At 37.4% G+C, this 14,680-nt stretch overlaps 1 protein-coding gene across 21 annotated transcripts in view; it reads right to left on the bottom strand.

Annotated features, from left to right (window-relative positions):
• Window positions 1-1,837: 1,837 nt before the first annotated feature.
• LOC129552338 (platelet glycoprotein 4) overlaps window positions 1,838-14,680 on the bottom strand; it is a 100,411-nt gene continuing 87,568 nt past the window's right edge. For all 21 annotated transcript variants that reach the window (XM_088834010.1, XM_088833973.1, XM_088833995.1 and 18 more), the window contains 6 exons: window positions 11,634-11,821; window positions 10,500-10,618; window positions 9,527-9,600; window positions 6,790-6,844; window positions 5,788-5,952; window positions 1,838-2,001 (listed from right to left, as the gene is read on the bottom strand). In XM_088834010.1, the coding sequence (XP_088690136.1) occupies window positions 5,788-5,952; window positions 6,790-6,844; window positions 9,527-9,600; window positions 10,500-10,618; window positions 11,634-11,821 (601 nt within the window). In that variant the 3' untranslated portion in view covers window positions 1,838-2,001. The remainder of the gene's footprint in view (window positions 2,002-5,787; window positions 5,953-6,789; window positions 6,845-9,526; window positions 9,601-10,499; window positions 10,619-11,633; window positions 11,822-14,680) is intronic.

Below are 14,680 nucleotides of genomic sequence, written 5' to 3' on the forward strand. Positions count from 1 at the left end.
GAAGAAGTCAGAGCTTATACATCACCAGATTGGGCCATCTATATCAGACTTGAGCAGCACTGAGAAGACCCTCCTTAATCTGGAGCCCCAACAGGGAAAGGGTCCTGGAAAGTACATCCACCCCATGGCTGAGATTTCAGATTGAAGTTTTGGGGCCTCCCGTTTATAATCCCAGGCCGCAGGCAAACTGATAGCATCATCAGTTTGCTTGCAAAGTCATAGTTTTGGTTTTTAACTTTTACAATTCCGTTTGTTTCACCTCGTGAATTATCAACATTTCTTAGAACCCCTAGGGGGCTCGTAAGACCTTCAGGGGTTTAGTAGATTCCAAGATCCACTCTCTTTCTCATATAAAATACTGTCTGACTGGCGGGGCTTACAGGCATGCATGGAATTCAGGCAGTATCAAGGCAGGTCAGAAACCTGCTCTCCTGTGCCTGAAGCCTGAACTACACTTTGTTCATTTTAATTTCTCTAACACATCCCCATATTTTAGGAGGATACTTTTTCTATTTCCAGGAAATGAAAGGATATTACATCAGTATGTTTTGAATATCTTCAAGGTTTTTCCAAAGATCCTTCCAAACGTGTTATCTCGGTTTGCAATTTTTAGTATTTATTTACCCCGGCAACTGACATGACAAGATTATTCCTGATTTTAGTATCTAAACAAAGCAGTTAGTAATAATTTATCCTATAAAACACAGGGCAGAATATGGTCCATCGTCCCCTTCTATGGGGAGCCTTTTTAGGAGGACTTGTGGTCTCTGCCATAAGTGAACTTCTGCTTAAGAAAGCAGGACTACCTAGCAATACATTTTCTGGTAAAAAGGAAAGGTCTTTCATAATCTAGAATTTAAGCTCTGCACCTTTAAAGTGTGACCAACTATCTTTTTATTTCCTTATCCCCCAGCTGGCTCAAAAATTAGTTAAGGAAAAAGTTGTAAAGATTGAATTTAGAAATAATATTTCAAAAGGAAGTGTTAGATTCATACAGAAACAAAAGTTCAGATTGAACAATTAGAAAACTAGAGTAAATGTTTTGTGACACCAGGAACTAGACAAAGTACAAGATTTTAAGGAACATCTTTTAATGTTCAAAACCAGTCTTTCTGAGGTGACAATGAAAGCAAGAAATTTTACAACTGTGAATGCACATTCTACAGCTAGTAATCTTCCACACAATAATTTCTGCATTATCATTTACATCTCTTAGTACTAGCACAGCATTCTGAAGGTGTCAAGCATAAGTTGTATGAAACTGAGTAGAAAGATGAAAATTTGCTCAGATTTCCAGAAGAGCTGTAGAACATGGAAGATAGCAAAGTTCTCAAACATGTCCAAATGTATAACCATTAACAAAAATATAAGCCCATATTGTTATAAATACCATGGTTATAATGCCTTGCTGATGCTGTGCAAAGGATTCCATAGAGAAGAAAACTTGAGTAATGTATAATAAATGGTTCATAGGCCAGTCATTTAGTTTACATTTTCAAATATCTTTCAAAATATTTGCTCTTCAGAGGCAATGTACTGGCAGTACTGGGGTCTGTTTTTTGCAGGGACACTGATGAGAGTAGTGATGTTTTCCTTTCAATGAGGAAGGCTAGTGTTCAGGGTCCAGGATTTGTGTAGAATGACCATCTCTCTGCTGAATTTAGCATTGGGAATAAATCGATGAATCAGTACCAAGTAAAAATAAGTGGATCATGCTCAAGCCACATCTGTAGAAACTGAATTCCATTCCATTGTGAACATGTTGAATTTTAAAAAGTGCTGGGTTTTTGTTCGAAGTGTAGATTTTAATGATGTCTTAATAATCCTTTTGAAATGTGCTGCTGCTTATGGGGGCAGGTGGGAGGGAGTGTCACCAGTTCTTGAACTGGGAGATAAGGTGTGTTTTGCAACAATAAAGCATGAAAATCTTGACTTTTGTAAGGTGATATTAAGAAAGGTCCTGACATAGCTGGTGCATAAATGTGGAGACTCTTTTGCTCCCTGGAAAGAAGAAAGATAAGGTACATATCAGAAATTCATGGAAAAATAATTAAGATTCAAACTCTATATATTAAAGATGTTGTATTTTCTAGAAATCAGCCCAATTTCTCCAGCTGTAGAGAAAATTTCTCTGATGTACTTCATGGATAAGGCAGTTATTTTCCCATTCCAGGGTTCATGGAAGGCTCCTTCCCGGCTCTCAAGAGCTGCACACAGTCAGATAAGGAGGGTCACTCATTAAATCTGCTCTGCATGAGCATTTCCACTCTTTGCTGTCCCTTCATTCCATCCTCCATTTAGTGGTGATGTACTGCTACTTTTTTTTTTTTTAAAAACGATTTTAGGAATCTTTACTTAAAAACAACCTTATCTTAAAATGGAGTAACTTTGATTTTATGAGCAGCAAGCAAAGTACAGAAGCAAAAATGCATTACAGGAGCATTAAGTTCTACATTAGGTCACAGCTTCTAATCTGAAATCACACCCATAATATCATTTTTCAGGATATCTGGGAAATAGTTATTTCCCAGGATGTCTGAACCATAGCTACTCTATTTTGACTTTTAATTGTAAAAAAAAAAAAAAAATTTTTTTAATTTAATAGCCAAAGCAGAAGAAGAAGAGAAGGCATTGCCTTCAGAGAAGGCAATGGCAAGCCACTCCAGTACTCTTGCCTAGTAAATCCCATGGATGGAGGAGCCTGGTAGGCTGTAGTCTGTGGGGTCGCTAAGGGTTGGACACGACTGAGCGACTTCACTTTCACACATTGGAGAAGGAAATGGCAGCCCACTCCAGTGTTCTTGCCTGGAGAATCCCAGGGACGGGGGAGCCTGGTAGGCTTCCGTCTATGGGGTCACACAGAGTCGGACACGACTGAAGTGACTTAGCAGTAGCAGCAGCAGCCAAAGCAGATTTCACCATTAATGCTACTTTTGAAAAGACCATTGGCTTACTCTCTCTGTGATCCATTGAGTAAAGCCACACATTCACTCTCCCATCTTTACTTTATTCCCTCTGTACAGTGTCTCCTTATTTTTCAGTTGTTTATGAATCTTCCCAAAGGCATAATTAATTATAATATTCATCATGAGGCCTGTTTAAGGAAATCTATATCTGTGATTCTTCTAAGTCTAGTAAATCAAGTAATCAATCTAGAAAATTTTTCTTCTCTATTTGTAAAGAAAAGAGACATACTGTTACATAAAGAACAGTTACTTTCCTTGTAACAGTCAGAAGTTTAAGCCAAACCAATATTCTTATTGACAGACACTCTGGAAAGTTTTCAGTCTTTCAGCTGCATAGCTGTGCTGAATCACTCAGTTGTGTCCAACTCATTGTGACCACGTAGACTCTAGCCCTCCAGGCTCCTCTATCCATGGGGTTTCTCCAGGCAAGAATACTGAAGTGGATTGCCATGTCCTCCTCCAGGGCATCTTCCTGACCCAGGAATCAAACCAGGGTCTCCTGCATTGCAGGTGGATTCTTTACCTGCTGAGCTACCAGGGAAGCCCAAGCTACATAGAGACCCAAGATGTTGGACATTCAAGGCTCATTAAGCACTGATTAAATAGGTTATGTAATTTTAATAGAGAATAATACCAAAAAATTTACAACTACTATAGTTCATTTTGAAAAGCTTATTTTCTCACTAGAACAAGTTTTTGTTTTAACTTGGCTTTTCAATAGATGATATTTTGGTCTATTATATAAATGGTCATATGAATTACTGTGTTTTAAATATAACTTGTTACTGGGTTGATGACAGGTTTTAAAGGTGATGCCATATTTCCTTTATTATAACATGAATGTCTTAGCATTTTGAATACATTCTGTCCAAATGGACTATAGACAGAATTGTTCAGTCTCCTTTTAAGGAAATATATGTAGGCAGAAAGCATCAGAACAAAAGATCGAGTTGCCTTCCTGAGTCTAAGCTTTCAATCTCACGAACACACACAAAAAAATTGGTCCAAAAAGGCCAGTTTGTTTTTTAAATCTTCAATTTAACTGATTCACACTTTGAAAATAGACAGTTTTATACTGTTAAAATTTAGTTTTCTGTAATGTCTCCAAAAAACTGAATGGATGTTGATAGATCCATGGCTACTGGAAAATCATAAATTTTTATTAGGGATTAGCTGTGAAATTCATGTAAAGTAGCATGATATGAGCACATTAAGGTCAATAATTGTCAGTGGCAGCTCCAGAATTTCTATGCAGGGCAGCTTACTGCCAGCAATCTGATTGAAAGTGGAATAAGAAGACTTGTTTTAAAATTGTGATTTGTTTTCTTCAGAGCAATTTGCTGCTGTTGTTGTTCACTTGATAAATTATATCCAACTCTTTCGACTCCATGAACTGGAGCATGCCAGGCTACGCTGTGCTTCACTATCTGAGTTGGCTCAAACTCACGTCCATTGAATCAGTGATGTCATTTAGCCATCTCATCCTCTGTCACCCTCTTTTCTTCATTCCCTCAATCTTTTCCAGTGAGTCTGCTCTTCACATCTGGTGGCCAAAGTATTGGAGCTTGAGCATCAGTCCTTGCTTTAGATTTCATATATATATATATATATTTTTTTTTTTTTTCTTCTTCTTCTTCTTGGCTTCTCTATGGCTTAGACACTAAAGAATCTGCCTGCAATGCAGGAGACCTGGATTCAATCACTGGGTCAGGAAGGTCCTTTGGAGAAGGGAATGGCAACCCATTCCAGTATTCTTGCCTGGAGAATTCCATGGACAGAGGAACCTGGCAAGCTACAACAGTTCATGAGATGGAAAACGGTAGGACACTACCAAGTGACTTTCACTTCACTTCATTTTTTTTCCTTTGATATCCCAGGGAAGGAATGGTGGATAGAACCTGTGGGTTAGTGGAGAATCCACTCACCTCAGGCCATACTAATGCCACCTATGATTATTAAAAGGCTTCCATTTAGAGAAAATAGGGTCTGGTATACAATCCTCTGTGTACAAGGGTACACGGGTACTAATATTTAAAACACACAGGCCTGAACCACCTGTTCAGTTTTGCTAAAACTCACCCATCCATATTTATGTGATTTTTCCTTTAAACTATAATTATTTGGTTTTAGTAAGTTCAACATTATCTTTATTCCATTTTCTTGTACTCATTTAATTCTAGCTCCTGAATTATAATCATTCATCAGGGCTTCCACATGGAACATCTAGGGACCATGTCATGATTTTGGACAGCATGTCTATATGCAGCAGCTCTGTTTTTATATTAATATGCTATTTGCATTTAAAAATAGCATATTTTTATCTGATTTTATCTCTACCATTTATTGACTCTTTAATTCTCATTATTTTATAGCTTATCTAATTTTACTTTTTATTTTCTTTTCTCTTATAAATTTCAGTCTCCCCAAATATCTGCCATTTTCAGTTTCATGCAACATTTTCTAGTCAGATAAATTATTTGTGATTTTTAAAATATCTAGAAATAAGTAATAAAATTGAGTACATGTATAGCTGTTGTGCAGCATTCTAACTTTTCAAAGGTGATACCTTCAGTTTAGCCCATTTCCTCCCAGAATAAAGATGAAATATAGTGATCTGTTTAATATTGATAAGCCTAAGTACTCATTCAGTCTTCAATTTAACTTACGTTGTGTCTCAAAGTTTCAAGGATATATTAAAAATGATAGTTGACTATACATGTTCATTAATATTTGCAGCCTAGTTTATAATTGTTTTGATAAAATGAAAACAAGTAATATTTAATATTACTGAAGTCATATATGGTTTCTGTTATATACTTACTTAATTTATTTTCTTTGATCTGCATGCACAGTATGAAATCATAAAAGCAATAAACATCACCACACCAACACTGAGCAAGACGATTTCTACCAGGCCAAGGAGGTTTATTTTCCCAGTCACTTGATTTTTGAACATTTCTGCCTTCTCATCACCAATGGTACCAGTCTGTAATGAAGTTAATAAATAGTGTTATTTGAGTAGATTTGATAGCAGAATACTCAAAATTCTCTACTTATGTGTATCACTTTTATCGAAGCAGCACACGGATGTTAGTCATCTTTATCTGCAAGACAAGCCTGTTGGAATTCTCTTTGTATGTCAGAGAAGACAGTAAATGCCCAGGTAGAATATTTAGAGAGAGAGATATAATATTCCTCCCTTTAAACATGTTATTTAGTGTTATTGAATATACTGATTTCACTGATCAGTATAGAAGTCTTACTGAAATATTCTCCAGTTTCCCAAAGATTGCTTCTTAGTGACAAAGGGAAATGGCAAAGCTCAACTGTTTCTATCCACTAAAGGCTTATGCAATGCATTTCCTAATTCTGTGGTTTGTTGGTTCCATGATTTATATTAAAAATATCTTGTCAGGCACTAGATAGACTGCATACATCTACTCTAATTTGCCCGTTATAAGCTTGGGTGGTTTTACTAGCACTACAAGGCTCATATTGAGTTATTTGTAGTTTAATATTTTCATGACTCTTTCCTAACACATGCACTATGACAAGAAAAATTATCTAATAAATGCATTAGGAAGTATTTTTTTATTTTCATAAAAGTTAGACTTGTCTAACATAATCCTGATACTTCTGTATGACTTGCTTTAACAAATAATTATATAATTAATAATATATAAACTCACCCATAGATACAATGGAAAGACACGTTCAAATACTATGTGTGTGTATATATATATTTAATTTTCAAACATCAAGAACTTTTTCCATATATTAAGACACTTACTGTTTTTAGTGACTAATAGATAAAAATACTAACCTCGTTAAGCCAAAGAATAGGGACAATATAGTTGTGCTTCAGATCCTTTAATGCTCTGTAATAAACATTGAAAATAAGTATGAAAATATATACTAATATGCTATACACATATGACAGATATTAGTAATTAGTGAAAATAAATGTTCAGAAATTAGTTGCTTTTCAGTTCAGTTCAGTCTCTCAGTTGTGTCCAACTCTTTGCAACCCCATGATACAACTTGGTTAAGTTACTTGCTTTGTTTTCTCTGTAATGAAGCATTTAAATTTTAATATTGCTGTTTCTCAGACATCTTTCCTACATACAAATCTTTTTAATACAGAGTTTAAAAATATTTATTTTTGGCTGCACTGGGTCTTTGTTGCTGTACATGGGCCTTCTCTAGTTGCGGCAAGCAGAGGCTACTCTGCAGCTGCTGTGCATGGGCTTCTCATTGGAGTGGCTTCTCCTGTTGTAGAGCATAGGTCCAGGAGTGCAGGCTTCAGTAGTTGCTGCATATGGGCTCAGTAGTTGCAACTCGAGAGCTCCAGAGCACAGGCTCAGTTGTGGTGCACAGGGTTAGTTTCCCAGAGGCATGTGGGATCTTCCCGTACCAGGTATCAAAACAGTGTCCCTTGCAGTGCGAGGTAGACTCTTAAGCACTGAACCATAGGAAAGCCATCTGATACAGGTTTTTTAATTAGAATGACTTTTTCTAAGTATATATTTTCCCTTTCAACAAATTATACCCAGGAAACTAAAATATGAATGCTGAAACTATTGTCATAAAAATATTTGGGCAGTTAGCAAAGAGAGAAATATCAGAAATACTCATTCCAAAATATGGGTAAGTAAAAACAAGAGACCTCTTCAAGAAAATTAGAGATTCCAAGGGAACATTTCATGCAAAGATGGGCTCGATAAAGGACAGAAATGGTATGGACCTAACAGAAGCAGAAGATATTAAGAAGAGGTGGCAGGAATACACAGAAGAACTGTACAAAAAAGATCTTCATGACCAAGATAGTCACAATAACGTGATCACTGACCTAGAGCCAGACATCTTGGAATGTGAAGTCAAGTGGGCCTTAGAAAGCATCACTATGAACAAAGCTAGTGGAATTGATGGAATTCCAGTTGAGCTATTTCAAGTCTTGAAAGATGATGCTGTGAAAGTGCTGCACTCAATATGCCAGCAGATTTGGAAAACTCAGCAGTGGCCACAGGACTGGAAGAGGTCAGTCTTCATTCCAATCCCAAAGAAAGGCAATGCCAAAGAATGCTCAAACTACCACACAATTGCACTCATCTCACACGCTAGTAAAGTCATGCTCAAAATTCTCCAAGCCAGACTTCAGCAGTATGTAAACCGTGAACTCCCAGATGTTCAAGCAGGTTTTAGAAAAGGCAGAGGCACCAGAGATCAAATTGCCAACATCCGCTGGATCATGGAGAAAGCAAGAGAGTTTCAGAAAAACATCTATTTCTGCTTCATTGACTATGCCAAAGCCTTTGACTGTGTGGATCACAATAAACTGTGGAACATTCTGAAAGAGATGGGAATACCTGACCACCTGACCTGCCTCTTGAGAAACCTGTATGCAGGTCAGGAAGCAACAGTTGGAACTGGACATGGAACAACAGACTGGTTCCAAATAGGAAAAGGTGTACGTAAGGTTGTATATTGTCACCCTGCTTATTTAACTTATATGCAGAGTACATCATGAGGAACGCTGGGCTTGAAGAAGCACAAGCTGGAATCAAGATTGCTGGGAGAAATATCAATAACCTCAGATATGGAGATGACACCACCCTTATGGCAGAAAGTGAAGAGGAACTCAAAGGCCTCTTGATGAAAGTGAAAGAGGAGCGTGAAAAGGTTGGCTTGAAGCTCAACATTCAGAAAACAAAGATCATGGCATCTGGTCCCATCACTTCATGGGAGATAGATGGAAAAACAGTGGAAACAGTGTCAGACTTTATTTTTTTGGGCTCCAAAATCACTGCAGATGCTGATTGCAGCCATGAAATTAAAAGACGCTTGCTCCTTGGAAGGAAAGTTATGACCAACCTTGATAGTATATTAAAAAGCAGAGACATTACTTTGCCAACCAACGTCCGTCTAGTCAAGGCTATGGCTTTTCCCGTGGTCATGTATGGATGTGAGAGTTGGACTGTGAAGAAAGCTGATCGCCGAAGAATCGATGCTTTTGAACTGTGGTGTTGGAGAAGACTCTTGAGAGTCCCTTATACTGCAAGGAGATCCAACCAGTCCATTCTAAAGGAGATCAATCCTGGGTGTTCATTGGAGGGACTGATGCTAAAGCTGAAACTGCAATACTTTGGCCACCTCATGCGACGAGTTGACTCACTGGAAAAGACTCTGATGCTAGGAAAGGTTGGGGGCGGGAGGAGAAGGGGACGACAGAGAATGAGATGGCTGGATGGCATCACCGACTCTGTGGACATGAGTTTGAGTGTACTCCGGGAGTTGGTGATAGACAGGAAGGCCTGGCGTGCTGTGATTCATGGGGTCGCGGAGAGTCAGACACGACTGAGCGACTGAACTGAACTGAACCATTTCACTACACATTAGATGTAATTCTAAATTACAAATGACAGTTATAAGCATTTAATAAATATCCAATGACATTAAGCCAAACAGAAGTTGAAATTTTATTTCAATCTCCTTTGATAGATATATCCGCATCTTACAAGAAAATATGAAAAATCAAAATGAAACTTGTTTAAGAAACTCACTCAATTCTTCTTGCTGGCTTGACCAGTATGTTGACCTGCAGCCGTTTTGCAAACCGTAAAGTAAATCCAGTTATCTAAAAAGAGAACAAACGAATTACCAATTTATTTTAAAAACATTCCTTTATAATATCCAGACCTTATTTTTGTTATATAGAGCCTAAGGTGAAAGTATACTACTTGAAACCTGTGAAATTTGTTATTTATTAATTGGACTTAGTCAGACATGTTGAATATTACATATTTAACTCTCCATAATTACATTTTATGAGTATTGTATGTTTGTATACAGATATAGCCTTGCCCAACATAATGTCAAGCTTTAGATTTGTGATGTTTACTTGAACTGGTTTTGGGGAATTAATAACGACATCAACAGTGGTGAAATCTAAAACTCATATGACAAAATATATCCTGGAATTTAAATATGTACTTAGTCAGAATCCATGTATCATCAGTATAATTATAATGTTACTTCTGTCATCATTTAAACTAAAATATGACTACTAAAGTCCTGATATTTACCTGTTGAAAAGGGAATATTAATATAAATGAAAAATTGAAACTGTTAAACTATAGGGAACTTAATAGATTTTTCTTGACACTAAGAAATACATTTGATCTTGCCTCAAATGCATGTATACCCATAAAAAAATTTTAATCCCTCATGATCTGCAGGGTCCCTTCATATAAGCACTATTTGCAGTTAAGTATAAAGTACATTTGAAAGAGTAACATATAAAATCATTTTAATCCAAATAGAATGATTTTCATTATTCCTGACCTTTGCGAAAAACTAAAATTATCTTGACATTTCATAAGCAACAACAGGAAGAAATCACAGTAATTTTCCTTGAAGTAAGTAATTTATTAAGAATGTAGTACAATAAATGTGACTAAATGTGATTCATAGGAGATAATTTAATTTTTTCTTCATTTTTAAAAAACTAATCCGATTGATAAAGTATTTGCTTACAGGTTCAACATCTAAGTACGTGCTATGTTCTTCTTCATTTGGACTTAAGCCTTCAATCGGTTCTGCCAGTTCAGGACTTCCATGTAGAAAATGAGGAAGTGAAATGTACACAGGTTTTCCTGAAAGCAAGTTTTAAAGACAATTGGGATAAATCATTTTCCTCATTTAATATACCACTTAGAAAAGATTTCCTTGAAAACAAAGCTTTTTAATTTTAAAAAAGAAATGCAAATTTGGCTTTGAAATCTAATCAGGGGATGAGAGTGAGGGAAAGTTATTGTATCTGATAATTTTTGAACAAAAATAAAATGTGAACTTATACATCATCCTAATGACTATTTAGTTAATGTCTGTTGTTCATCCCTTAGGCATTCATTTTCAATATGTAAAGCTTAGCTACTGAACACAGTTACAACCATATACCTTCATGTTTCAGGCTGTAAAATGTCTTTGGACTAAGAATTTATTTAAAGAGTCTTTTCTTTCTTTATTCTCACCCACTTTAACATGAAAAAGGTAAGCAAAATAAGAGATTCCAGATGCCATGTTTGAATCAATTTTTGTTTCAGAGACATCCTAAAATATACTTATTTTATTTACAGGTTCTAGGGTAGAAAAAGAAAAATGTCAGATGGACAAGCTGGGATGCTCAAAGTATTCTGCAAACTATTTTCATTTTACCCTAAATCTAAAAGGAGCACAGCCATTCTGCACAGCAAAAGAAATGGTCAGAAATGAAAAGGTTACGTGTGGGTGGGAGAAAATACTTCCAAAGCACATATTCCATAAGTGATTAACATCCAAAATATACAAGATTTCACGCAACTCAGAAAAATAAATAAACCAATTTAAAAATGAGCAAAAGACCTAAAGAGACATTTTCCAAGTAGCACGGGAAGTATCAATAAGCATGATTATACCTAATAAAAACTAAGTTTTGCAACAAGAAAACAACTGAGATCCTGAAAGCAAGACAAACATCAAAACAAAAATATCCTACCATCACTCTTACTTTCTGCCCTTATTACTTTCTCACTTTATATTTCTGGTGGAAAGGAATCCTGGGTGAAGTTTACATTTTAAAGGATAATGCAAATTATGCCATGTATTGTGACACTGAGAACTTGTACTCACCTTCTTTGCATTTGCCAATGTCTAGCACACCATATAAGGTACAATTTTTTGAGATAATTTTTTCTGTGCAGAAACAGTGGTTGTCTGGATTTTGAAGTGGAGATGCAAAAGCCAACGATGGAAGAACAAATCTATACACAGGGATTCCTTTCAGATTCATTTCAGCTCCAAACACAGCATAGATAGACCTGAATACAGATAAGAAAGAGCTTCATTCTGGGAACCTAAACTTTGTTGTGGAGATTCATTCTTTTCTTATATTTAATTTATACTATTGCTGCCTTAAATTGGAAAAATTAGATATAATCTTATTAGAATCCTTACCTTTAGGAAAAAACAAACTTCCAAAATTTTAAGACACACTAGAACTTAATACTTGAGTATGAGCTATTCTTATCTTTGTTTTCAAATGCTTCTGAGAATAATTTTTGCTTGTGAATTACCATGGAGTATTTACAATTAAGGCATTCCTCACAGTTAGTTTCCTTTATAGATTAAATATTTTCTAATCCCCAGATTACTATTTGAATAAATGCTGTTCTCTTCAATTTTACAGATAAGGAAATGATTCAGAGATATTATGCTTGCTTTACCAAACAGTGTTAAGAAACCAGGTGAACATTCAAAGACACAGGTGTAGGCGCCAATGCTTCTGTGATAGCTACTCAGTTCAGTTCAGTTCAGTCACTCAGTCATGTCTGACTCTTTGCGACCCCATGAATCACAGCACGCCAGGCCTCCCTGTCCATCAGCAACTCCTGGAGTTCACTCAAACTCATGTCCATCGAGTTGGTGATGCCATCCAGCCATCTCATTCTCTGTCGTCCCTGTCTCCTCCCACCCCCAATCCCTCCCAGCATCAGACTCTTTTCCAGTGAGTCAAGTCGTCGCATGAGGTGGCCAAAGTATTGCAGTTTCAGCTTTAGCATCAGTCCTTCCCATGAACACCCAGGATTGATCTCCTTTAGAATGGACTGGTTGGATCTCCTTGCAGTCCAAGGGACTCTCAAGAGTCTTCTCCAGCACCACAGTTCAAAAGCATCAATTCTTTGGTGATCAGCTTTCTTCACAGTCCAACTCTCACATCCATACATGACCACGGGAAAAACCATTGCCTTGACTAGACGGATCTTTGTTGGCAAAGTAATGTCTCTGCTTTTTAATATGCTATCATCTAGGTTGGTCATAACTTTCCTTCCAAGGAGTAAGCGTCTTTTAATTTCATGGCTGCAATCAGCATCTGCAGTGATTTTGGAACCCAAAAAAATAAAGTCTGACAATGTTTCCACTGTTTCCCCATCTATTTCCCATGAAGTGATGGGACCAGATGCCATGATCTTCGTTTTCTGAATGTTGAGCTTCAAGCCAAACTTTTCACTCTCCTCTTTCACTTTCATCAAGAGGCCTTTGAGTTCCTCTTCACTTTCTGCCATAAGGGTGGTGTCATCTGCATGTCTGAGGTTATTGATATTTCTCCCAGCAATCTTGATTCCAGCTTGTGCTTCTTCCAGCCCAGCGTTCCTTATGATGTACTCTGCTGCTGCTACTGCTACTGCTAAGTCAATTCAGTTGTGTCCGACTCTGTGTGACACCAGAGACGGAAGCCCACCAGGCTCCCCTGTCCCTGGAATTCTCCAGGCAAGAACACTGGAGTGGGTTGCCATTTCCTTCTCCAATGTGTGAAAGTGAAAAGTGAAAGTGAAGTCGCTCAGTCGTGTCTGACCGTTAGCGACCCCACGGACTGGAGCCTACCAGGCTCCTCCATCCATGGGATTTTCTAGGCAAGAGTACTAGAGTGGCTTGTCATTGCCTTCTCCGTGATGTACTCTGCACATAAGTTAAATAAGCAGGGTGACAATATACAACCTTGACGTACTCCTTTTCCTATTTGGAACCAGTCTCTTATTCCATGTCCAGTTCTAACTGTTGCTTCCTGACCTGCACACAGGTTTCTCAAGAGGCAGGTCAGGTGGTCTGGGATTCCCATCTCTTTCAGAATGCGCCACAGTTTATTGTGATCCACACAGTCAAAGGCTTTGGCATAGTCAATGAAGCAGAAATAGACGTTTTTCTGGAACTCTCTTGCTTTCTCCATGATCCAGCGGATGTTGGCAATTTGATCTCTGGTGCCTCTGCCTTTTCTAAAACCTGCTTGAACATCTGGTAGTTCATGGTTCACATATTGCTGAAGCCTGGCTTGGAGAATTTTGAGCATGACTTTACTAGCGTGTGAGATGAGTGCAATTGTGCGGTAGTTTGCGTATTCTTTGGCATTCCCTTTCTTTGGGATTGGAATGAAGACTGACCTTTTCCAGTCCTGTGGCCACTGCTGAGTTTTCCAAATTTGCTGGCATATTGAGTGCAGCACTTTCACAGCATCATCTTTCAGGATTTGAAATAGCTCAATTGGAATTCCATCACCTCCACTAGCTTTGTTCGTAGTGATGCTCTCTAAGGCCCACTTAACTTCACATTCCAAGATGTCTGGCTCTAGGTCAGTGATCACGTTATCGTGACTATCTTGGTTGTGAAGATCTTTTTTGTACAGTTCTCCTGTGTATTCTTGCCACCTCTTCTTAATATCTTCTGCTTCTGTTAGGTCCATACCATTTCTGTCCTTTATCGAGCCCATCTTTGCATGAAATGTTCCCTTGATATCTCTCATTTTCTTGAAGAGATCTCTTGTTTTTCCTATTCTGTTGCTTTCCTCAATTTCTTTCTTATCTCTCTTTGCTATTCTTTGGAACTCTGCATTCAGATGTTTATATCTTTCCTTTTCTCCTTTGTTTTTCACTTCTCTTCTTTTCACAGCTATTTGTAAGCCTCCTCAGACAGCCATTTTGCTTTTTTGCATTTCTTTTCCATGGGGATTGTCTTGGTCCCTGTCTCCTGTACAATGTCATGAACCTCCGTCCAGAGTTCATCAAGCACTCTATCTATCAGATCTAGTCTCTTAAAGCCTTTTCTTACTTCCACTGTATAATCATAAGGGATTTCATTTAGGTCATATCTGAATGGTCTAGTGGTTTTCCCTACTTTCTTCAATT

Source organism: Moschus berezovskii, chromosome 3 (genome assembly GCF_049115385.1).
Source record: "Moschus berezovskii isolate FMDL1 chromosome 3, NW_MosBer_1.0, whole genome shotgun sequence".
In the NCBI taxonomy this organism is placed as follows: Eukaryota; Metazoa; Chordata; class Mammalia; order Artiodactyla; family Moschidae; genus Moschus; species Moschus berezovskii.